Here is a 25804-nt window from a genome sequence, read left to right as displayed (position 1 = left end):
CCCTGCTCAGTTGTAACACTATAGCCAAAAAAAAAAAAGGTTACTTCCTTTACTTTTGCATTTAAAGACTCAAGTTAGCATTTGTGTTAGGGTCGTAATAGACTCAGTGGAGGCAAGAGTTGATTTTCCCCACAATTTTCCTTCTTCTTAAGGTACATCATACCCAACTTAACATCAGAAATGTAACTTTTAACTTTAAAAGGAGTATGCAAATTATTAGAAAGAATAAGACTTGTATCAAAAGAAAACACCTCTCGTTAGATTATTTACTACAGTCTGAAATCATTGACAAGGTTCTGGGCACAAGGTCCTTATCTTAAAGACTACCTTATGATAACTGTTTGCTAGAAAAAATTCTATAAGCACTATTCCCAGCAGAACATAGCTTAACAGTAATAGTTTCTGTTCACATGGTGAAAATATTAGAAGTTAATCAACTTATTCTGCTTTGAAATGCATGATATTGAAAAACTGGAAAGAAAAAAAAGCCATGTAGGTATTAGAAAATAATTCTCACCTTATCAGACTGAGTGTTTTCATGCAAGATCCTAGCATCAATAGCAGCAGCCAGCAAATTATTTGCAGCAGTTATAGCGTGAATGTCTCCAGTCAAGTGAAGATTGAACTAAAAGGTGGAAATAACAACTTTTTTTAATAAGAAACCATTTAACCCAACCTCTATCTCAGACAGATGAGCAGAAACAATCACTGCTGTCTCCCTGAGGTTGCAGCTCTTATTAGTCACCTGCCAACGTAAATGAAATATTACCATGCTGAAAACACACCAAGTTATACAAAGGACTTGTTTTCACCTAACTACATGGTAAACCACCCTTAATTTAGTCAAACAGAGCCACAGACATCTTTATTCTTTGTTAAATGATCCAAGAATGAAAAGCCCAGGGCTACAGCTCCACATCAGGAAAACAAATCAGTTTACTGTTAATGTTCAGTATGTGACCTGGATCAGACATGCAGAGAGAACTGGGTTTGTTCAGCCTTGAGAAAAGGAGGCTTAGGGGAGATCTTATTGCCATGCTCCAATACTGAATGGGTAGCTACCAAGAAGATGGAGACTCCCTTTTCACAAGGAATCACATGGAAAAGATGAGGAGTACTGGATGCAAGTAACTCTTGGGGAGATCCCAATTGGACATCAGAAGAAAATTTTTCACTATGAGAACAGTTGGACATTGGAATAATGTTCCACCCAGGGAAGTGCTGGATTTCCCAATACAGGACGCTTTTAAGACTCAGCTTGACAAAGTGCTGGGCCATCTCATCTAAACCATGTTCCTACTTAGAAAACTTGGACCAGATGATCCTTGAGGTCCCTTCCAGCTTGGCATTCTATGATTTCTGTTCAGTCCCCTCAAGCACATTTTGCATGCTGGCTTTGGAGATGTATGATGGCTTTCTGCTAACCTGTAGCTGATCAGGTATACACTTTGGTGATCCAGAATTTTTGCAACTAAGTTTTGTGGAAAAAACTTAAATCAGTAGTTTAGATTACATTAGAACTTGTGTTAAGTAGGTGCTGCATTTTTTTTTATATCTCTGACAGAAGGAGGTAGAAGGTCAGTTTTAATCACACTGGAACACTGACTGCAAAGGGGCACCAACAGCAACTGCCACAAGCCCTTGACTGTGATCATACATGCTACACAAGATCAAAATTGTAACATTAGGTGTCCGTTTGGAGCAGCTGTCCAATTTCAAGGTGGTGCTTCACCAGTTCAGGCCAAGGACCCCATATCACCCCCAGAGCCACCAGCCCCTGTCCCAGTGATGCCGCAGCAGGCCTCATCTCCAGCTCCCCACAGCCCTGCCCAGCCACAGCCTCTGCACAGCCAGGTCCATGTCTCCGCCCAACCCCAGGGAGATGCCTGGGGCCAGCGCTGCCCCAGAGCCCCCACCTGCCTGCTCCTGGCTAGGGAGTGGGACTGGCTCTGCGTGGCCATCCCGATGGGGAGCCCTGGCTCCTGCAGCTCCTCAGCAGCCTGCACTTGTGAAAAAGCAATTTTTCATGCAAGATTTCTCTGTTTCATTCTTGCATTTGAGCCAAATAATCTTCCCTTTACTAGTCTAGCAAAAGTTGTGATATCACCTCTCCACAGTATTCTCAGCCTGTCTATCACAGGAGGAACACCCTGGCTAAAAACAAGTCCATTTTGCCACATGCAGTGACCTGTGCTAAGAAAAAATAATTAAATCTACATTTGAAAAATAAATTTCCTCAACCCACTAGCCTTGGGACTCCCCACTTTTTTCTATGCCACCAGAAAAGTAATGCTTTCTCATTCTCTTTTGCAATACATGTGGGAAAAAATGGCAGTAGACAAGTCTTTGCCTTGTATGTTACACATGGGAAGTAAGCTTCCTTCTCAGGAAGCACCTTAATGACAGCTGAGATGTTACAAACACATACACAATATCTGTGCAACATTTTTGCACCCTGATTCCACAGCCCCTCCACGTCACACAGCAGGCACATGGCAATGGCCACCTCAATTCTCCAGGCAGGTCACTGCCACCAACCAAGTGCTGCAGTGGCCACCTTGGCCTGCTCACCCCTCCTAGAGGGACAGGGACTGGCTGCCTCCCCGCCGCTGTCTCACCTCTTCCATAGGAATCACCTGAGCGTATCCACCACCGGCTGCTCCACCTGTACAGGAAAGTATATGGTCATATCAAACCCACACTCATTTAGGAAAAAAATAAATAAATCCAGCTTTAACACGTAAAGTGAAACATACTGAAACATCAGTGCTGATGACACACTTCTCAGCCTATTGATCTCTGTTAGGCATCAATGATGCACCCAAATGAACAAGACTTCCTAAAACCTTGCTAGCTTTTTTCAGCAGGCAGTAAAAAGGGAATTCTTGAACTGGAAGGAAAGCCTAAGCATGGTGGCTGGCCCAGACTTTGCCTAGAGAAGGTGTGCCCTCTGCTCCTGCCCAGATTTATGACAGTCACGCACATGCAGCTGTTGGGTGGAAAGACATAGCAGTCACGAGCAAGCACTGCTTCTGATCAAAACCTTCAGACCCTGGCCTGAGCACTACTTCTCCACTGCCCCCCAGCGCACAGGCAAAGGAGTTTGCTATAGCCTACATACAATTTGAGTGGAGGGATTAAAGCACTCACATGCACCAGTCTTGGCTGAGAACCACCAAGCACCAGGAGCCTTCCCGCTGAAATCAAACTCGTTAACTTAAACTTCAGCAAAGCAAAGTAGAGCAGATGGGGAGTGCTTGCCCAGTTAGGCACCAATCTCAGCTGAGAAATGGCAAAGAAAAGACTGCATTACTTCCTATCAGCATTGAATACAGGCTTGAATTCTGGCTGGCTCTTACCTGGCCCTCAGGCTCTTAAAGAGTTTCTAGGCAAAAAGGCAGCAGACCACAATTAGGGGGGGTAACTCAGAAGAACAGAAAGAAGAGATTCAGACCTTGCCAGAAGTATGGTGTGGACACAGCTGAACTATATGCATAACTGCCACTTCCTTAGCTTAAATATTTCAAATCAATATGGGTCAATTCAGGACTCTTTTGCAAGGAAGAACTAAACAGTAGCATTTAGAGGCACATTTAGAGAGTCCCAAAGCAGGGGAATGGCTGGAAGGGTGTTTACTTGCACAAAACTCCTCCTCCCTAACTCATCCCCATGCCTTTTGTTATGTTTGGGCTTTATTTGCATTACCAATACACATTCAATACATGAACATAGATATGAACCTTGCATGGGATAATGTGTGCAAGAAACCTTTATCTCTTAGGTATATACTTATAAAAACATCCAATATGCTACCATTCCTACAATCCAGTGAGTTAGTGATGTGACTAAGGACTTTAAAAAAAAAAAAAAAAAGCAGAAAAAAAAAAGGAAGAAAAAAAAGCAAAAAAACCACCAACAACACTATTTCGTTTTAATCCAAAAGAGATCACAGTCTGCAAATATTATGTACCTTTAACTCCAAAAGTAGGTCCTTGGGAAGGTTGTCTCAGACAAGCAAAGGAATTAATGTTAAGGTGTGCAGTAAGTGCCTGAACGAGACCAACTGTGACTGTGCTTTTCCCCTCTCCCAGAGGCGTAGGGGTTATTCTAGCAAAGCAAGAAAAAAGATTAATCAAATTCTTTGCTGAAGTCAGCCTCGCTAAGGATATTAGAACTTTCAGCTTTTGATTTCAATGAAGAATATTTGTACAGCAAATTTCAATAAGTTTACTTTATCTCCACAAAAATACTACCACAATGTTAGCCCCTAGCTCAAGCTGGAATGCTAATATACATGTGTCTTCTATTTAAGCAATTTACTACGATAGCAGAAAAAGAGAAGATTATTTTGGCAAAAGTTCTAAAAAGAATATATTGAATGTAGACATTTTTATTACAGAACAAAAGTCTCACCAGTTTCACTTACAAACCATCCATCAAGATACTCTGAGTATGTATTAATACTTTTCTGTAGTAAAGCATGAGAGGTTTTTGCCCATGCAGGGGGGTTGGAACTAGGTGATCTTTCAGGTCTCTTCTAACCCAAAACATTCTATGATTCTATGATTATTCCTGCTGCTCAAACTGTGAATTAAATAATAGAGTATTTTAAATGAAATAACCAATACTTTTGTTTTAGAGCTCACCCATCCCTTCTCAGCTTCCATGTCATCATAACACTCAACAATGACAGATCAACCACTTTTCAAATAAAACAAGACACAAAAGTCACTATATTCAAGTGAGCATGATTTATTTTATACTTATGCTTCATTATATTTTTGCAGACTTAATGTGATGAGAGACAATTACAATCATAGTCCAACTTCCCATACAAAAGCTCAAAAAGCTCTCATTACAGCTCCCATATCTAGATCATCATTGAACCAGGACAGAATTTTAGTAAGACATCGCATCTCGAATCAGAGACTCTAACATCCACTCAAAGACTCTGTCCTTGTCCCTTTAATGAAGGGACAGTAACAGCTGATTTTGCAAGTAGAAAACTGCATGAGCCTTCTGTGAATGAGAGGCATCTCAGGTTTAGTGATGCCTTCCCTACTTGAAAGGTCAGCATATTTTTCTATCATCAATGTTAAAAGTGGAGAGGTGTTGGGGTTTTTTTTCCCTTTTTTTTCTTCCTTACAGTTCCTTACAGTATGAGCACACCTCACATGTCCAAGATTTGTTCAAATGACTCATTTAAGGCACAGCATTCTGCCTTCTTCCACTCATATCACTCTCATACATCTCCCACTTTTTAGTAAAGTGTAACCATTCATAACTTGGCTGCCTTCACTACCTGCAGAGAAGAAAGGACCTTAGTGAATTTGATGTTAAGAATTAATGTTCATTCTCAAGGAAATACAAGCATGTACATGCATCTTAGTAAAAAAGGAACCCTTACCCTGTGATCTCTTCAAAACCTTGAGCTAAAACAGCTAATTAGAAACACTTCCTTTCCCAAATAGTAATTTGTCCAAGATATTGCTGTACTCAGATCATAATATGAATGACATAAAAACATTACTAAAATTAGACACCTGTGTTACCTCCTTGCCTTTAAGATGCAGCTTAATTCAGTTAGTTCACAGCATGACAAAATCCCTTATTTGTCCCACAAAATGTAAACACATGAAAAAAAATGAACTTGTCAAAAATCTATCTTATACATTCTGGGCTTTTTGTTAAATAAATAAGCCTTTATTAGACATGTCTGGAAAAAATTGGGCAGTAGGAGGTGGCAAGTCAAATTAACATCTTCTGTACTGTTCCAGGAAATAATTTTTCTAATCAGAAATATAATGTTTTCTGAAGTTCCAGTGAAACACCACTATAAGAGATTCCCTGAACAGAGACTCTTCAGAAATAGCATTCTGTCTACTGATAGCTTTGAACTACTCTTATTTGACCGTATAGTACATGAGTCACTTAATTCGAGTGGGGTTTTTTTAGTAATTTTTCCCATGTTTATAACATCATGTTTGCCAACCAGCAGATTCTAACGCATTATCAACAACTTACTACCCAGACTATTTCATCATCCAACCTTCCTAGACTTACACTCCCTTGACTTAGAAGGGAATTCACAGATTTTAGCAACATATCCACGTAGCGCTAACAAAAGATGGGAGATTCAGTGCATATCCTGAGAATAATCCATTTTATCTACTCGCAAAAGCAGTTTTGGTCCCTGTTGTCTTTTGATCCACTCTGTGGCTTCTTGTTTCCTTCTGATCTACTGCAGAAGCACAGAATGCTGCTTCATTTCTTTCACTTTCACGGTTGCAGCTCCTAGAAGAATGGGTACTTTTTATCTCTAGATTGTAACACTGGCAAGCCCTCCAAGTTTTACGGCTGTTACAATTATAGCTTCTGGCTGTCCTTCCTCCATTTCTGCCGTTTCCATTTTGTGCCAGAATCCTTACATTTGTACAAAAATTGTTTTTTCAGAGTACCACAGCCAGAATAGCTTAGTTTCACTACCAGTTTCAACCTCCTGACTACTATTCTAACGCTGCTTGCCCAAAACCTATTAAAAAAATTATTAGCATGGTTTCTCCTTGTCCCTTTTTCTCTTACTGCATCATTTTTTCTATTGCCCTAATCTTATTTACTTGATCCTCTTATTCCTGTGCATTAAGGACAGGTTTAAAGAATATATGAGTAATCTTAAGGCATTACTGCACTCACTCAAAGACTTAACAAGATAATAACTCTTTCAGCTAGTAGTAATTCAGAAACAACAACAAAAGAAACTGAAACAAACAAACAAACAAAACCCACAAAAAACCCACAAAAAAACCCCAACCAAAAACCAACCAACCAACAACACAACAAAAAGCAAACTATTCTGCTACGAAAAAGACATGGATAACTGTTTATTGGAAATTACCAGTAAAGGAATTCCCACAAAGCCCAAAAATTCAGGGCACACAGCAGATGCACTGCTAACAGAACAACTTGTATTTGCAGTGGTTCCTGTTGGTGGTTACCTCTTTTTCTGAACACCAGATATATGAAGTACACATTCCAGAGAATTCAGAGATCCCATCCCTAGGTTGTTTTCTCAAGTGCAGCTCAAAACATGGCAAGAAGACTGACCTAGCATGCTCAGCACCACAGGGACTCTACAACTCTAATGAAACAAGCAAAATCAAAGATGCAGCCTACTACTCAGTAAAAGAAAGGAAATTAGAAATAACACATGTACAACCAGAAGGCATGTTGGTAGTTGGATGAAGAACAGTATCTACTTGTCACAGAAGGTACATACTATCAAGTGTCACATATCTAAATTACTCAGGTAATCCAGCTGCCCTATTCTAAAATGACCATGCAAAATGAGCCAGAAAGGACTGGGAGTTTTCTATGAGAAAGACCTTTTTCCAGGGACCAATAAGAGAAACTCACCATTGCTCATGGATCAAACTGGGAGGCACAGATCTTGCCTCTGCTGAATTTCCAGTGTATTGATACTCTGAACCTGCCACATCCCTACAAATAATATGGCACCAGCCTCCATCAAAGGGGGGGGTAAAAATGAAGTAGAGCAAGCTTATTTTCACCAGCATGCTCATGCAAGCACACAATGGCTTGCTTGCAGCAGTAAACGAACCCATGTCTTTGCAGACAGGACCTTGACTTCATCAAAACTGCTTCATTTTAACAGCCTAAGCTTTCAATGTGCTCCTCAGATGGGTTTGTTAATTTTAACCTGTTCCCTCACTTCTGAGAATCTCTGTGATCCTCAGTTTTCCTGGAACTAGGATTACTCCAATGAGTATCTAAGGACTCCATATGTCTAATGGCAACTACGATGGAAGAAGAAAACCAGCACCTGAACTTCCATAAATGGTCTGCAGAACTTGGGTAACACTCACCTAGGAAAACCTCATCCAGTGAAGCAGGTAGGAATAGGCAAAGACTGAGAAGTCAAAACTTGGAACCTGACTTACTAGTTTCTTTCCACCGAACAGAATTAACAAAACATGAGGACTCTGCAAATGACACAATTCAGTGAAGCCAGACTGGTCTGGACAATTCAGTTAACTGTCCTGCACTTCTCACCTTACATGAGATGCCCTGGCAGGACTCCTTTGATGCCCAGCAGCTCAGTAGCAGCCTGGAGACTACAGGGTAAAGCTTAAGAGCTAATTGGTTATTTAAAAGTTTCAATATTTACCAGAAACCCAGTTTTAAGTATTAGTTAAAAACAAACCAACCAAACAAAAAAACCCAAACAAAAAACCCCACAAAAATAAACATCACAAAACCAAACAAAACAAACACACAAAACCCAACAAAAACCCAAACCAACCAACCAACCACAACAACAACAAAAAAACCGCCCAAAACACACAAAAAAGAAGAAAAAAAGCACCTGAAATTAAAATACATGTCTATTCCAAAGATTTCCTTGGAAAACTTATTGAAAATATCTTCTCTTTTGTACCTGGTCTACTTTGATCAGTTTTTATAAATAACATAATCCACTTAGGCTATTTTGTGGACATTAAGCTGTTTTTCCTGGCTACACTACTGAGCCTGCACTTTTGCAACTTAGGTCAGTTGCTCACAGGAGTATAAAATTACAGCTGCCAATGGCTAACTTTAGCTCAATAGTGCAATGCTGTGTTCTGGCCCTATGCAAATCTAGGAAAAAAAAACACCTCCTTTGAAATACAGTAAATTTTAATGAACTTCAGGAGACCTCTACACCATTTGTATAATTCTTCAATTTTTTTTCATATATTTTCAATCTAAACACAGAAACCCCAAACCAATTTTCCTCCTTAAAACTTCTTATTTTCCCACCTACCAAGAAGTCACCAGGTCCTTGGCAAAGTAAGTTTTTTGTAACATTGGAAAGCCTTCTCTCTTTATGTATATCAAAACAAAGATAAGAATATGCAGACTTTTTGTTTGATTGTGATACATCATAATAGCTTACAGTGAAGCTGTTTCTATGGGAAAGCTACATGAGGTCTCTCGAAAAGAAAATAAACAAACAGTGAGATGATACACTGCACCAGCTGTAACCTCCTCACAGCTACCCCGGCCCTTGTGACTCCAGCAAGAACTTTACTGGAGGTGTAACAATTCTCTTCTTTCAAATTTCGTACCTTCAACTCATCAGTATCAGCAATTTCAAAGATTTTAACGAGTTCACCATTCCTGTGATCCACATGCAAACCTGCAAAGCCTAGCAAAGGAGGGCATGGGCAACTAAGTCCCAATAAATGACAGCCTCACTTACATACATCTTTCCATCCAAGATTCCAACTGTCAGAAATTTATTTATGAGCAGAGAAGTGTCGCAAATCCTCTCAAATTATGGAGTTGAGATTATTACAACATTGAAGTGGCATCCTCAAAACAGGACTGGAGGTTCCAGATACACACAGTGGTGACTGTGAAGCTAAAATGACTGAACAAAGCCAGGAACACACTGAGGAATCCACAACTACAAACTCTCAAAAGCTGATAAAGACCCCTCCAAGAAAATACCAATCAGGAGCTGGGCAACATGATGAATACACAACAAACTGTCTCAGTCATGACTTTGCGTTGGAGGGTAAGGTGTTTCAGTGCATCAACACAGTGGTATTTTCCCATTTAATTCTTCCCTGTATACTTCCTTTTTTTGTCTAGTTTTTTCCTTTTTTCTAAGGATCTTGTAGCCCAAGAAATACAGTGAACAGAAATACAATGCAATATGTACCCATTAGAAGTAAAATGCCATTCCAAATTTGAAAATTCTGTCCCTAAGATGTTTACCATCATACAGCTTCTACAAGCATTTAGTTTTTATTTCTCTCCATTATTATCTTACCAAAAAGGCAGTTAATAAAAAAATAATCTATTAAGGTGAAAAGTATTCAAAATCCAACATATCTCTTACTAAAAGCAGCACCATAGTTAATAATTTTTCCACAATTTATTATTCCTCAGCTTGCATTTTTGAAGGGAACAAGTTTTCAGAATTAACTGATAAAAGCCACAGCACTGGAGCATTTAAAAACAAAATTCCGGAACACACAGAGAATATAACAAATTTTAGATGGAGTTTCATATTGTGTTAATAAACATGCTATCTACATGCTTGAATACATGATAATGTTATCGTGGGCACTAAAATTAGTTACTAGGTCATGTTCAAGTTTTGTTAATTTGCATGCTATCCGTTTGCAGTGAATGGGAAGGAGTTTGAGTTAACATATCCTGCAACATAACTCTTTTTCAGTGCACTAAAAGCCTGTACACAGGCAGTCGATGCCCAAGAGCTAATTACTCCATGATAACTCAAGGCTCTGACCCTCACGTGTCTTAACGAGCCCTATAACAAGTCACACACACACACAAACCAAAAACCAAACCAAGCAACCAAACAAACACAACAGCATCACCAACAACAAAAAAAAAACAACAGAATGAAAAAAAGTGAAAAGACTGTTCCCCACACAGAATAAAATGTAAAAGTTATAAAGGAATTAAGTCTTCATCCTATTTTTGTGTGATGTGATCTGTTAATCAAACTGCAGTTTTTCAGCGTACAATGTATTGGATGAGGCATTTAGGTGTATTTGTGTGCATTCAGAAAGCTCTAAGAATTCCAGTTAGTAGGAACTTTTAAAAAAGTAATAAATACAGGTATCCTTAAGAGAGAAAAAGGTTAATTTGGATGCATTTTGTTATTTAGAACAAGAAGTTGTTGCTATTCAGAACAAGTTTGCTATTTCAGAACAACAAGCTCTAGCACATCAGAAAGAAACTAGAAGTGCATTTGCAGCAAATATTTATAGTACTTAGACATCATGAAATGTTTAAAACCAATTTTGGAATTACACGCACAAATGTCACTAGCTGCATCATGGACAGAGGTTGGAAATTTTGCAGCTCGTTGAATACACACGCTTTTGATTGTCTTCACATATGGAAAGTTCACATCATACATAAAAAAACATTTCCATCAGACCAAATACCCTGAATATAAGCATGTATCTTAAATGTTTCCTCTGAAGCACTGAAAACTTATTCTGAAGACCTATCCTGCATCACTCTAAAATAATTTTCTAAATATCTTTGGTTATTGTGAACAAACATAACAATTCAAATGGCAGGTTTTGGTTGACCTTGCCTTGGTAGGGAGCTGATGAAGAAGGTAACTGAGGTTATTTACTCCCCAGTTTCCACACTTGAGTGATACTCAGTTTTCATTGTGCCGAACATTTCCCCACCAGACGTAGCTCCCCACTTTTTTTAAAGTGTCTGCTCAGTCAGTTCAGCAAATTAGAACAGCTGAGAACACATAAACACAAGTTATATTTTCTATGTACAATATTTCAAAGTCAAACTTTGACCTCTCTCAGAAGAGAATGTTCCTGATATTGCAGCCACCTTGCCCAGGCACTCCTAGTGCAGCAGATGTGGCTTTGTACTCACTCCACAAGATGCAATGACTTCAGAGAGATCCAAATAGCAATATATTGCATAATCCAAGTTGTGTAGGTACCAAACCCAGCCCAGGTTTGCGAAACATAGTTCAGTCTTTATATATGTTATATAAACTTCAGAAGATAGAATTTTCTATTTGTTGCCAGCTTTTCCTCTTGCTAGTGAAAACTTCCCCATGTATATACACTTCTGCCTGTGCCAACAAAACAGCATTCAGACAATTGCTTGAGATACCTTCCTTGAGAAAACTAGGAGACAATACACACAATCTCACACAACTAAAATCCACTGGAATAGGGTTTTGCATCACGTTATCTTCCACCTCCACACATTTAATGATTTCTATGACCATTCTACGATTTTCAAATCTTCTCTTTTCTGAGAGACTTGCTGCTAGAGCGGCCTGGCACAGCCTGCAGTATATTGCCTGACTGATGCAGCTGACAAAGTGAGTCTGAAGAAAGTTCCTACCATGTACTTTCACAGTCAGCCAAATGCTGAACCTGCTTTTCTATCTCCAAAGCAACAAAATACAAAATAAAACTCTACCAAAGGAAACCAGGTTCAACCAGCTATTATTTCCTTCTCTTAAACAACTGTTTCAACGTCCTTCAGTAACATCCTTATACACTGCAGTTCTACCACATAGCTTTGAAGACAGCTTCGACATTTGTCTGCCTCAGCTTTGTAACATCAAGTCTCTCAGTCTCCAACAGCACCATCTCAGAAATCCAGGCTGCCTCCAGAGGAAGGTACTCAAGCAAACAGTTTGTAAAATACTACCTCAGCTGAGGAATCAGTAGATCATGGCAGTTAAAAGCAGCCTTCTCCTTCTGGATCATCCTAAAGCTATATTTTAAACCTGACTGGCTTTACTTACAAGGAAGAAATTGCATACATAAACTCAGAATATAATGAACACAGTGCAATTTAAATATTAATGAAAACCTTCATATGTTTGTTCATAATTAGAAGCTTTCACTTAGCAAACCAAGTGAATGAAAAAATAGTCACTAAATTCAGAAAAAGCCAGTAGCTCTTCAGAAAAGAAGCACATAATTCCTGCTGAGCATAGCATCTGCTTTAATTGTGGGAACAGAGTGCAGGATAAGCCTGCCTGGAGACATGTCTACATTTCAGAGAAAAAAACATGGCTTTTTAAACTTCATAATCTGTTCTTCAATAAAAAAAGTATTTACTGTTAATATCAACAGATCAGCATGCAGCTTCTGTTAAAGTTTGTTTATAAACAGCCACAATACATGCAGACTTGAATATTCACATTAAACATTTAAAATTCTGATAAAACAGTAAGAAATAAATAACATTTAAGAAGCTTAGAACAAACTATCTTCTGTAAAATATACTTTACGTCAGTAATAACAGTTTGGAAGAAGAGTTGTGTTACTTAAAAAAAAATTTAAAACTGCTCGCTTTCAGAGAAGTGCAACATACAGCTGAAAACATTCAAGGTTCTTATTTGTGCAGTGTAGTAAAAAATATAAGCTGCATGTTTATATTAGTATGAGTGGAAAGGGTGGACATTAATGACATTACTGTGCATTCTTACCCAGCAACTAGAACATATTTTCCATCTGGTTGATTCTTTAACCTTTCCAGCAGGGACAAACGTACTTTGGCTTTGGTTTGGCCATAGATCTCAACTTCATCTGTAAGCAATCCTATCTCCTTGGCAAGTACATCAACAGCTTTTGGGCTCTGTGCTCGGGAAATCTCAATATCACTGGAAAAGAAAACAAATAGGAGCCAGGAGATTTCTCTCAGCTTAGGTGGTCGACGACAAAGCACAAAACAACAGCAAATATTCCAACAATGGGGTTATTGTGATCAGTTTTTCAGTCCTCTCTCACATTTTATTAACTGAACCTGAATAGTAGCTAACACCTAGTGTAACATTGAAAACCAGATGCAGTGTTTGTTAATTGTTACAATTTCACAGAGTTCTCTCTTTTAGTCAGATTCCAAATATTACGTAATGCTTTTATATCGAGCTGGAGTCGTGTCTCCTGGATGCTCAACCGCGTCCCACTGGAATGGATGCTTCTGTTTTTGTTTCTCTTCTCCTCCCTCCCAATATATCTCAGCACACACACTTTACTAAAAAGCACATACATTCCTTGGTCAACAGTCACATAAACACATTAGCTAAATCTGATGCTAGAGCATGTAGCACCTTTCATCAGAGGGTACTGCCAAGCAGGCTAAGCCTCACTGCTCCCCCACGAGGGCACTGAGGGAAACAAGGAATTTGAATACAAACTCATGCAGTTTTAAAACACAACTAAATTGAAAATGGCCCCATAGAAGGACGTTAATGCACTGGGCTCAGGCCAGAAGTCCAGTGAACTTATAAACTATCTCCAGCAAGGACCGTGAGTGCCAGCTGAGGCAAGAGAACAAGCAGAGGGAAAGCACACATGGTAGAATTATCCGAGGGGAGGTGGCTGAGGGCTGGCAGACACTATCATAGCTGCAATTCCTGACCTAGACCACCTGGGGTCTTTGGATTCAATACTCCTTTGAGGATTTTTCATTTGTGAGCTTGACCTAGTTGCCCCTTATGTCCACTTAAGCATTTAGCAGCTGCACGCTCCCATGGCAATAAAGTCCAGGATCCAGAACGCAACGTGTGAGGAGTTGTGTCCTTTGGCTTTGAATTGCTCACAACACCACAACACCAGTTAAAAAATTACCAAGAGATTAATTACTTTCAGCCTAGCCAGGCTAAATTCCTTCCTGCAGTTGATTACAATATTTTTAAGTTAGAATCTGGCAATGGCATAAAAGCAAATGTCCTGAACTTTCAAACAGTCTGCAAGACCTCAAATATCCACAGATGAACAGAGAGCTACTGCCAGGTCCCAGCTCTATGTGTGGATTTCGGCTGTTCTGCATCTACCAGCAAACTATCAATTTGTGCCAACTAAACTGCTTGCAATTCTTTGAGGATATCCTAAACTATTCAATTCTAATTTTCAAGTATCCCTCTTTTGCACCCTGCAGCAACTAAATGAAAGCCAGAAACCATCCATCCACACACTGATACAAGCCAGTACTACGGGATGAGAAGCCACTCGATCACAGCACTCAATGGTTGGGTTGCAGAACATTGCACGGCAGGGACTAACTTGGAATCTGCTTACTTTCAAAGACATACTAAGCACATCCTCTTGCATACAAGGATATACCTTTGGCATTACTTCAAACACAACTAGCTGTACATATGTATCAAGAACATAAGGTGGAGTTACTTACAAACCTCACATGACATAGAATATTTAATGTTTTCTTTCAGAAGTCTTTATAAAAAAAAAACAAAACTTGAGTCCCAGAAAAAGTGCTGTTAAATTGACGACAATCTAGTCCCTTAAAGATTTAAGCAAAGAAAATTTGTAGGGTGCATGTTCTCATGCTAAAGGAATTGATGAATTTGGCAAGGGGAGAAAGATGTGGAAGTTAATCTGGTTTTTTGTTTTTCCTCCTGCTAAATGTATCAGCCTCTTTACTAAAAGAGAGAAGCTACTATTTCAAATCTCAGGTCAGGCTATAGACACTCCCTACAGAAATCCCAGCCCTTGCTGTTTCTCTCATTTCCTGGGCCACAAATATCTCCCTTTTGGTGTTCTGAAGAAACAATGAGGCTTTTCCCACCCTGCAGGTACCACTACTGGCAAAAAAAGTGGATCAGGCTAAACTGACCAGGCTGTACACTTAAAAGTGGATGCTAACAATTCTCCATTGGTAAAACCACTGCTGTCATAATTTTCCCATCTGAAAAACTCTCAAGAACCTTCAAGCCTTACTAGACTTAGAAACAGTTTAATGACAGATTGCACCCTGATACATGCAATAAAGTGATAAAAAGCATAATTTCACAATTAAGTGACACTTATACCACAACTACTGCTGGGGCTAAACAACACTTACAAAATGTTTACGTCTAGTCTAGCATTTCTGATAAAAGTGTTTTTTAAAACACAGGAAATTAAAGATTTGATCATAACTAGCATTTAGAAGTCTACATTTGCAGCTAGCTCTCTTAGTTTGACAATATATTGTCTACATTAGAAATACCAGAATTCTTCAGTAAGTTAGGTTATTCAATATTGTAGGAAATGTGCAACACTGGTTCTTCTGCATGAGTGAGATTTGTTAAGCAGATAGTCATAATTTACAAAACATGAGAAAATTTAAAAGATGGGACAGGCTCTAAATCTACTCAGCCTGTGTGATAGAATTTTTTTTCCTGCAAGAAAAAAAGGGGATTTTTTTCCCTTTTTTTGTAAGAAAAACTTCCGATCCAGTCCCAATATCTTTGGAAATACTTCAGTTAACACCCAGGTATCTCAGAAATCAAAAAGCACATGTTCCTAGTTTTAGTGCTTAAGCAGCTTTGCCTCATTTTCAATGAAAATTCCATCTGTTTCCACACAATATGGTGTATTACCATAGGATTACATTTTATCACAGGATATTTTCCATCTCATGAGCTATTTACACTTAAAATAAGACATAAAGCTACAGAGTTATCAAATAAATGGAAGTCTTATTGTTGGTTATCTTACATGCCATTATACAGTAACTATGTAAATATTTATGTACTAAATGCACAGTCGTATTGGGAACACTTTTTTTCAGAGTTATTCACCATCACACTTATGACATCACATGCTTTAATCAACTGCTTAACTGTATTATTTAAGGATAGATTTTTCAGTATTTAATTATAAAAATGCTACATGCTGGCCCAGAAAAAGCTCAAGCATTCTTCCCCCTTCTGCCCCAGGCAGAAATAGAAAACTCATACTGTTGGCATCTCTGTTTTAAATTGCAGCTGCATCCATTACCATTAAACTGTTGTAAGAGACACTGAAAACTGAACCAAAGTGCTTAGAAAAGAAAATGCTTTGTTTAAGCTTTCCAAAAACACAGCAGTGGGATTCAGAATTACAGAATCACAGAGTGGTTGAAGGTTGGAAGGGACTGCTGGAAGTGATTTGGTTAAACTCCCCTGCTCAAGAGGAGCCACCTAGAGCCAGTTGCCCAGGACCATGTTCAGGTGACTTTTGAAAAGCGCTAAGGATGGAGACTCCACAACCTCCCTCAGAAATCCTGGACCAGTGCTTGGTCACCTTCACAGTAAAGAAGTGTTTCCTGATGGTTCCTCTATCCATCACCCAACACAAAGCAAAGCACTTCAGCACAGCACAGAGCTCAGGCTGCTCTAAATGTCAGAGATGGCAGGAACTGTGCCCAGGCAGACTTAAAATCCCTGCAGGCTGGACATTGGCCTTGGGAGGTGAATAACAGGAACTGATTGAAAAGATTCTGGCTATGAGAACAAATACACTTCCCGCTTTTCATATCTACACAGGAATTTAAAAGTCTAATGCAGAAGAAAGTACTTCTGTGGAGGGAAGCAAATAAATACAAGATCAAACGCCATTGAAATTAGTGGGCCTTAAATAGATCCATAAACCCCTTCCACCGTTAGGGTTTAGTGATTAATAACTTCTTGTATTTTGTATTTCTGTTGATGTTAAGACAAGGCTTCACCTCCCTCCCTCAGTGAAACCTTCCATCTTTAGGACTTCATTAAATCAAGCTTGGCTCGAATGTACACATAAGTAAATTGAAAAGAAACAGAAGAACATGTTCACAATGAGGCGTACAACAAAACAGCACAACATGCAGCCCACAAAAAATGATTACAACTATTTAGGCATGGACCATTTTTATGTTTGTTGTCACATTTAACACCTTCAAACTCTTTTTTTCTATTGTTTGTTTTAATTATAAAAAAACCCAAACCCAATGCTCATTACCTGGGCACTGGGGAGAGGGGCTGCAGTTTCAAGCAGCGAAGGTCCCACTTCCTGTACTGCTGGGACTGGATCCACCGCTCTGTGTTTTTTACCATGTTCTGTTTTTAAACAAGAAAACAGCACACACCAGCTGCATCATAAATGCTGAACACTAATTTAAAATGATCTCATGAGTATGTTGAAATAACTTTTAAGGCAAAGGCTAACAAAAAACAAACTTTAAAGTCTTTCCATTTCATGGTTTTAGGATGAAAGAAAAAACAAACATTGCAATATTACTGTCCTATTGTTAGTCCACATTTCAAAAAGAGACAAGACCATTAACATGTAAGTGGCAGAGAGAAGTCTCTAATTAGGAGAGACATTTGGAGGTTGTTTTGTTTTTTTTCTGGTAAAATGGAGAATTACTTTTATCCTCTCGCACCTTAAAAATAATGGAAGATATTAATTGTTCACTGACAGACTCACGCTGCTTCCACATAAACCAATAAACTTTCACCCCCTCTATCCATCACACCACAAAAAATGTGTGCAGATATAATTTACCATCATTGTCTTACCAGAAGAAGTAACATTAGTCTCTTGAGACAAGGGCTTCTGCCAAGCTTTACTGTAATCATCAGAATTATGATTATTTGAGTTTCAATTTACCTTTCTCTAAATAAACATAACAGGCACTATTCATCCTACCTAACTGATTTAGAGTTGCTATAAAATTGGAAGGCAGGTAAGATGTTCAAAAGAGCAAAACAAAAATTAAAAACTAAACTGTAGAAGCAATTTGTCACAGAAAGAGCAACAAACTGATGATGCTTGAAGTTTTCACCAACCTGCATTCGCAATGCTATTGCAAGATACCCAACCGTGTTTTCAGCAGCCTGGTTGTTTTGCTGACCGTAGTTGTGCTCCTCTGCAAAATAAAAGTATTGCACCAATAAATCACAAAGCTTTTGTAAGTAGGGACATGTGTATTTGAAATACAAGCCCAAACAAAAATTTCCTGAATGCTGACCTGAAATTTAACAATGTCAGTGACAAAATTATATGTGACTTCTTTAATACTTTGATGAAATCACTCAGGAGGATGGATATAGTGTGAAAACCAGAGAGCAACTGTATGCTCTGACGCATATTACACATATGCATACATATGCATACGACAAAGCATACACTTTCTAGAAAATTACAAAACACAGAGATTAATCCCAGAATGCAAAAAATTACTTTTGGATGAAAACAAAACACTACAAAAAAGCTAACTAAAATCCAGACCACTGTGAGGATATGAAAAGTGGCATATATTTTTAAAATGCCTAAATGAACATAATAAAGATTGTTCTTTTCCACACATCATTTATAGCAAGAGAGAACAATGAAATTATCAGAGAATACTGCATAGAATTATTATCCAATGGGATTTATAACTTGGAATCAGAATAATGAAAATTTTTTGAGCAGCAAAAGTTATCTTCATCAATGTGACACTAAAAGTTGATATTTTGAAGAGTTTACACAATTTAAAGTTACTTCAATTTTAGAGACAACTATAATTGTTTCTGGTGGCACTATATCATATAGAAATCATATATTAGCTACCCTAGCTAAACATATTGTCATTTTCCTGTAATCCTTTTTTTGGCTTGTTCTTCAGTTGTTGCTTATTGACTTTTATTGAGACACAATTTATCCAAAATTCACATCCTAGTCTCTGTGGGCATATCAAGGCCCCAGTCACATTCTGAAGGGCGTAGACATAACTGTAATAAAAAATAACAACTGTATGCTGACAGCTTTAACCTTTCCCCCACAGGGAACTGAAGTACAAACCCTGACCTGGGTCAAGCTCTCACTCAAATCATCCCATCTGTACTGGTCATAAAACGCTCATGCTGCCTTGCACAATTACCCCTCCCAACAGGGGTCTGTGCAGTGGCAGGGCACCAAAACCTCAGGCTGGAGCCAGAGAGCAGGCAGAGGGGTACAGAGGAGCCAGCCCTGCACCCCACCACACCACACTCACTCCAGCGCACCCTCTCACACCCACCACCAAGAGAGTGCACGAGAGCCTTTCTGCGGGCACCCTCAGCCTCCTTCTGTATGTTTTCTAATCCTTTCTCAAACTTCCCTGCCAAGCAGGCATCTATACATCAGTGACAAATCTAACCAAGCAGAAGGTGACAGTCCTGACATTAACTCAGCTTAAGAAAGTACCTGAAAAATCCTTCTTACTTGTATTAACATTTGCCATTTAAAACATAAAATAAATTTTAAAATCTTCTGGAGATGCTCAGTTTTAGAGTCAGACAGAGGAATTTTACTGGAACAGTCTATCACAGTCATAAATTGACTATTGTTGCTTTGAGACTGGGCTGGGAGAGCTGCCAAAGAGACAAATGAAGTAGGAAGAATGAATTTTTAAATCCACTTTCAGACAGCTGTGCTTTACAGAAACATTTTGAGTTTTTATGTTATTTGGCTTAATATGACTTCTTTATCAGGGCAGAGCTAGCATGTGTGTAAATACATATCAGAATGAGACATTTCCTTTCAATAAACTACTTCTCTCAGGCTGCCTATGCTACACACTCACCCCACAAATGACTAACCAGGCTTTTACAGGGGTGAAGGTGAAGCTAAAGGTGAAAGTCATGCACACATCAGCTAGCAAGGCAATCACAGGATTGCAACAGCTCTTGTAGGATAAATTTTCCAGATGGGAGCTGGAATAGCATTCTCTGCTTTGAATTGTGGCCAGAAGATCAGCTGAACTGCAGGCATTGTGCTCACTCCTCTGGCTCACCCCAGAGAGGGCCCATTCGCCCATCTATCCATACCCTATTGTGCAGATGGGTGAGAGTTGCTGTCATGCACTACCTGTCTGTTCAGGGAGCTTAGAATAGAAAAGAAGTGAGAAAAATGGTTGAATTTCCCAATAACACACTGAAACCATATGGGTTTCAGCTTTCAAGTGACCCCAAAGGAGGTGGACATCAAATCCCAAATAATTTTGGCATCCTTAAGTTTTGTTCAGAAAACTGGATTTTCATGTCTATACATACACATATAAAGTATTTTCCTGCAAGGCATTACCAGCAATCTTTTGATTTCAAAACCATTAGCACAGCAGATTAAGAGGTTACAGTGCAGGAAACATTTTAAAATTGTAATAATTTAAAAAACTTTGGTAAGATTAAAAAAATACTTAAAAAATAATTTGCCTTGGAGTAAGCACTATTCGCTCTGCTTCCCTGGCTTACATCACTATATCTGCCCAATTCAGCTATGTTCTTGAAAATCTGAGTGCTTTTAAAACATGTGAGTATGTTAGACTACACAAATACCTACGTAAGATATAAATATAGCCATCATCTAGCAAGGATAGAAGTTATTTTGTGGCCATTGCTGCTTTCAGGCTCCATTTAGATCCTGTGACCCCACAGATGTTAAGTTGGACATTTTTTAAGCAAGAAAATACTCAGAACAATTTCCAAGCACCTCAGCCAGATTCCACCATATATTGAGTGAAGACTGAGTTGTTTTTCCAAGGTCATGACTGCTCCACAATAGGCTTTTAATAAATATCTAGCAATTAAACTAAGTGCATTCTTCCCGTCAAAGACACCTGTGTTTCATGTACCTCTCTAGTAAGTCTTGAGGCCAGCATTTTTTACAGCTGTGTAAATGCATTTCTGCTATTCTTTTGGAGTTCCTCCAAGATTCTGACAATCTCAAAAGCAGGACCATAAAGACAGAGGGACATTTGTTACGTAAGCTGTATTTAAATTCTCTTGCTAAAAATCTCATGCTGCCTTTCCAAACAAATGCCATACTTAGCACAGCCCATTTCTACAACTTGAAAAATAAAAAGATATCTACATGTTTATGCCAAATTTTATGTTCCCATCCTTGAGAACTGTGCTGTGGTACATGAATACTACTCAGATGTTTGAATGCAGTTTTCCTAACAGGACTCTTTTAGGGAAGGGAAACACTAATATTATCTATAGTTCTACAGAACAACTAAAGCATGAAGTTAAGTCTCAAGACATGCCATGGAGTTATACTGCATAACTTTGGTTAATAAGGTTTGGCTTACCCCCATCCTGCCTGCACCTAAACCCCAAGTCCAACACCCAAGAGATTTCTGCTTAAGAGGATTAAAATGAGAATTCCTTTTAAAGTATTTATAGGTGCTACTGCTGTACCACCACTCCCTCTCTTCTCTGCCCCTTTCCCTTTCTCCCACATTCCTCCTTCACATAAGAATATGTTATACTAGTAGGTTGGGTACCTGCTGAAGAGACCTATGCTCCAAGCCCTACTCCACAGTTAACAATTATATCCAACAATCCCTATGCAAAATAAGTAGGCATTAAAAGATGCAAGGAATCTCCTAATTACTAGGCTAGGAAAAAGAAAACATGAATTATTTTTGGAAGACTTGTGCAGCACCGTCAACGGATAAGGCTTGGTAGCCATCCCTGAGATCCTCATTAGTATCAGGGCACTGTTCAGGGAGGTGGAAGATGAATGCCCAAATGCTTGCAGACAATTCAGTCTGACAATTGAGACAATAACTCAGACCTCCCATGCTTACAGTGTGTTCAAGCCACAAAAGACAAGGAAAGGAACCTCTTGCTAAGGCCATACTTAGCATGGGAACAGCAGCTGCTTTATTATGAGCCTGTCCTTGCATTAGTTCTGCATAGAATGTCTGCTTAATTTGTCCTTAGGGAATATCCCTAGTTTAAGAACCATACAATTAGTTTTCCTTGGCCTTATGCCCATTTCCCCAGTTTTGTATCAATAGATGTCAATAGGCAGACTTGTGACAGATTTAGAAAAACACATTAACCAATCACACTACCCATACATTTCCTTATTTTCCTATTCATTTGCAGCATAATCCCATCTGAGCACTGAACAGTCAGATTCATATACATATGAAAAATCTAGAAAACATATAGAGATATTCACAAGACTTACAGAAATTTTACAGGAAATGCAATTATAGCAGTAGAACAGAATAACTTCTGGGAAGCTTTCCGAGTTTCATTCCTAATAAAATTCTGTATCATTTTTCAGTAGAGAAATTATTGAACATTCATCCCCTCCCCAATCTGTCAGGAGAGGAGGAGGGAGGGAAATCCAAACTCTTTTTGTAGGAGTAATTACTGCAGAAGACATTCTGCCTGTTCTTAGCTACACGTGATTTCTCTAGTCCCCTCCTGCATCATTCTCTGCACACAGCTTCACAGCACTTTGCAGTTGATATTTTTGCCCCTCTTCTCTTTTCCCCATGTTGCAGGTAAGTCCACAGAAGTCACAGAAATGTGGCACTGTAAAAAACAGCACTAAGTAATAGCTCATCTGGTGACCCCAAAGTCTTCCTTCTGAATTATTTGAATCCACAGGCTTATTGCTTATTTAACAATCCTGGTACAGACAATCTGTTCCAGCCTTTCTTCCCTGACTTGACTTCTCTCTCCTATTTATACATCAGAATCCCATGTATACATCCCCTGAACACAAACACCCACCTCTAAAGGCCCTCTCCCAAAGACATTGCTTTTAAGCACATTGTGCTGTCACTAACATGCCACACACCTATCTCAAGAATCTTTTAGCACCTCTTACCTGACAGTAAGTCAGGAGAACAACTGATAATGGTGGTTCCAGGCTTTATCCAGGTCATGGGAACATCATCAGGTTTTCTACTGCAAGCTACCACCACATCCACGTGACGAAGCTAGGGACAGCCAAAACACGCCCAGAAACAAAACAAGCATTTAATGTTAGAAACACATTCTTGAATATGCATCTTATACTATTCACACTTATACAGCACTAGTCTTTTGAGCAAAGTACTTGTGGACAAGAACAAAAAAAAAATCCATATTGACGACTTGATTCTTACCCAATGTGAAATTTAAGAACAATAGCATTTAAAATGAAGTCAAGTGAACAAGCTGTGAAATCATGCAAGTGTGGTCAGAGTCTGCACCAACAATATTCAAAGGGAGTAACACAGTTTTAAAGAAAAAACCCTATCATTGTCCAAAGTCCTGTCCAGTAAGACAACTTGGAGAGACTTTAGAAAGAGAAGGGTTGAAAGACAGTAAATAGGCAATTATAAAGAGTACGGTCAGATTATCTGACAGTAGAAAACCAGGCCAGCTGACAGGAATGCAAGATGACCTTATCTGCAAACATTAATGCCTTTGAAGAATACCAAATAAACTTTTTTTTTCCTTCTCAGTTCATGTTTGCTAATCAGTGCCTTTGATTTAGTTCAACCTGACAGATGTTGAAGGAAAAATGGTTACTACAAAAATTCTTATAATCAAAGACAGAAGTGTCTTCCTTTCCTCCCTCCTCTGAAACAGGGCTCTGTTTTGGAATCACCATGAGATTAAGGGACAGCACTAGAGGTAGATGTACCCACTAAAAAAAGCAAAATACAGGCACAGCACTGCCTCAAGCCTGAATGTAAAAGTTATTTTACAGACACAGTCATTTTGAAATTAAATTTACATTGAAAAATGTAAATTAATACCAAGTGTCACAAATTGAGCGAGTACCTCTGTGCACTGATTTGGGACTGACAAGAATTCCAGCTTCTTTTTTGGCCAAAAGTGCTCTGATGCAATTCTGCCCAACACTCCTGCCAAGAAAGAACAGCTACAAATCCTGTCAGGATAGCAGGCTTTTGGCACAGCTGAGCATCCAGGACGGGAGAAGAGCATAACTGTGGTGGAAAAGGCAGAAAGCTAAAAAAGCTGTCTTCTCCTCAGAGAACACAAAGATGGCCTAACCCTCCTTAGAGATCCACATGCGGAAACAAAGCCAGAAGTGTGGGAGAAAATTTACTTGCTTGATAAATGACTAATGCAATGAGCTGATTCAGGCTTTAGTCAGAAGTCCTGCAACATTCCTATGACTGCCTGCAAACGTGCAGTCTCAGCAGTCATTCAGCCTTATCCAAATTGCTCACACTCCTGCCTCTGGTGTGCATATCAACTTACATGCCACTCCTAGAAGGCCAAATAAGTCATAATGTTTGACCAGGTCAAATCACACCGAGGAATCTGCAAATTTGGATAAAAAGATGCTTACCAAGAACACAGCGCTGAAGACCCACTTTCCCCTGCAAAAGGAGGCAGTGTCTGCCATAACAGTCAACATCATCAAAATAGAGAAAACCAGTGATTATTCACAGTTAGATGAAACCAGCCCTTTTATTTGTAAGGAAAAAAATAAATAAATCATACTCTAGCAGTTATCATTCACATATTCACAGTCAGGTATGTCTTCCCATGCAAAGCCTCTGGGACAAGGACTAAGAACTTTGCACACTGCTTTGCATCATGAAACTATGAAACAATTGAGAGCTGTATGCAACAAGTTATAATTACGACAAATGTTCAGCCAACATACTTACGACAGATTTGATCCAATGTAACTACATTGCCAGAAAACAACTGACCTGACCAGATATTCATCTCTATGACTACTGATCCAAATGTTAAAAAATGCTCCTAACAGCTGAACACAATCATCTTTTTAGCCAACGCTAGTTTGGATGGCTAACATTGTACATCCCATAAATATATCAGAAAACCAGCTGAATCTTTCATCTCATTGCCCTGCCCCACCTTCTCCATGAAAAAAGTTGTATCACACAGCAGTGAACAGTTGTCCTATGGGTTGAAGACATGCTGATCTCAGAGCCATCCTCACCAGGACTGCCTTTTCCTTATTTCACAAAGAAAGTAAATATAAAGTCATTAATTAAAAAAAAAGGCATGGTTCCAACTGTAAGTCTCTCACTATAAGCAAGTATTTTATGTGCCACTATTGAAAAAGTTACTGGAGAGTCAATAAAGTAGACATCACACTTGATAAGATTTTTTTTTCCCCTGTATTAAAAAATATATATATACCCAGAAACCTGTTTGACTGGGACAGTGAGGCCACTGAAAGCAAAATAGTTGTTTACAGAATTTTGCGTGTCCTTGGAAGAGATTTGTGAACTCCACCAGGGCACTCACAAGAAGTCAGGCCCATGCCTCCCTGGCTTTTTTTCCTCTCTTGCCACAACCTATTCTTACAGCTGCCTGTAAATCACCAAAGCAAGCTGCAAGCCTCGGGAGGCATGTGCAGCCTTACCTCCTACATCAGAAACAAGGCGTTAGAGATGGAAAAGACCTATGAAATCATCACATCCAGCCTCCCTAGCAAACACACCACACAGTCCCCGGACTTAGATGACAGGAAGCAGATGTTTCAGGCAGCTGCAGCCACGAGGCCAAGGAGATACTCATGAAGGGGAACGTGTGACCACAGGGCAACAGACTGCCTGGTGCTCCCTGGACAGCAAGGCTGCATTCTATGAGGCAGGTGAGAGGAAGGTACAACAAGCATCATGCCAAACCACTCCTAATGCACCAGGTAATAGGCTAAAGAAAAAGTAAGCTAATACTCCAGTAGTATCCTGCCTT

General features: G+C 39.1%; 1 protein-coding gene across 4 annotated transcripts in view; it reads right to left on the bottom strand.

The window, feature by feature from the left end:
• Positions 1-25804, bottom strand: part of MTHFD1L (methylenetetrahydrofolate dehydrogenase (NADP+ dependent) 1 like) — a 151642-nt gene that overhangs the window by 109554 nt on the left and 16284 nt on the right. The window contains exons 7-13 of one of the 4 annotated variants that reach the window (XM_051614964.1): positions 22941-23052; positions 18134-18213; positions 17304-17401; positions 13028-13201; positions 3971-4107; positions 2619-2665; positions 518-625 (exon numbers count right to left, since the gene is read on the bottom strand). In XM_051614964.1, the coding sequence (XP_051470924.1) occupies positions 518-625; positions 2619-2665; positions 3971-4107; positions 13028-13201; positions 17304-17401; positions 18134-18213; positions 22941-23052 (756 nt within the window). Of the gene's footprint in view, positions 1-517; positions 626-2618; positions 2666-3970; positions 4108-5169; positions 5303-8383; positions 8543-13027; positions 13202-17303; positions 17402-18133; positions 18214-22940; positions 23053-25804 lie in introns of those variants that run through there. The other 3 variants (XM_051614967.1, XM_051614965.1, XM_051614966.1) reach the window with 3 other exon arrangements.

This window comes from Apus apus, chromosome 3 (assembly GCF_020740795.1).
Source record: "Apus apus isolate bApuApu2 chromosome 3, bApuApu2.pri.cur, whole genome shotgun sequence".
NCBI classification, from domain to species: Eukaryota; Metazoa; Chordata; class Aves; order Apodiformes; family Apodidae; genus Apus; species Apus apus.
Note: the sequence above shows the minus strand (reverse complement) of the source record. Positions and strands in the feature narration are given on the sequence as shown.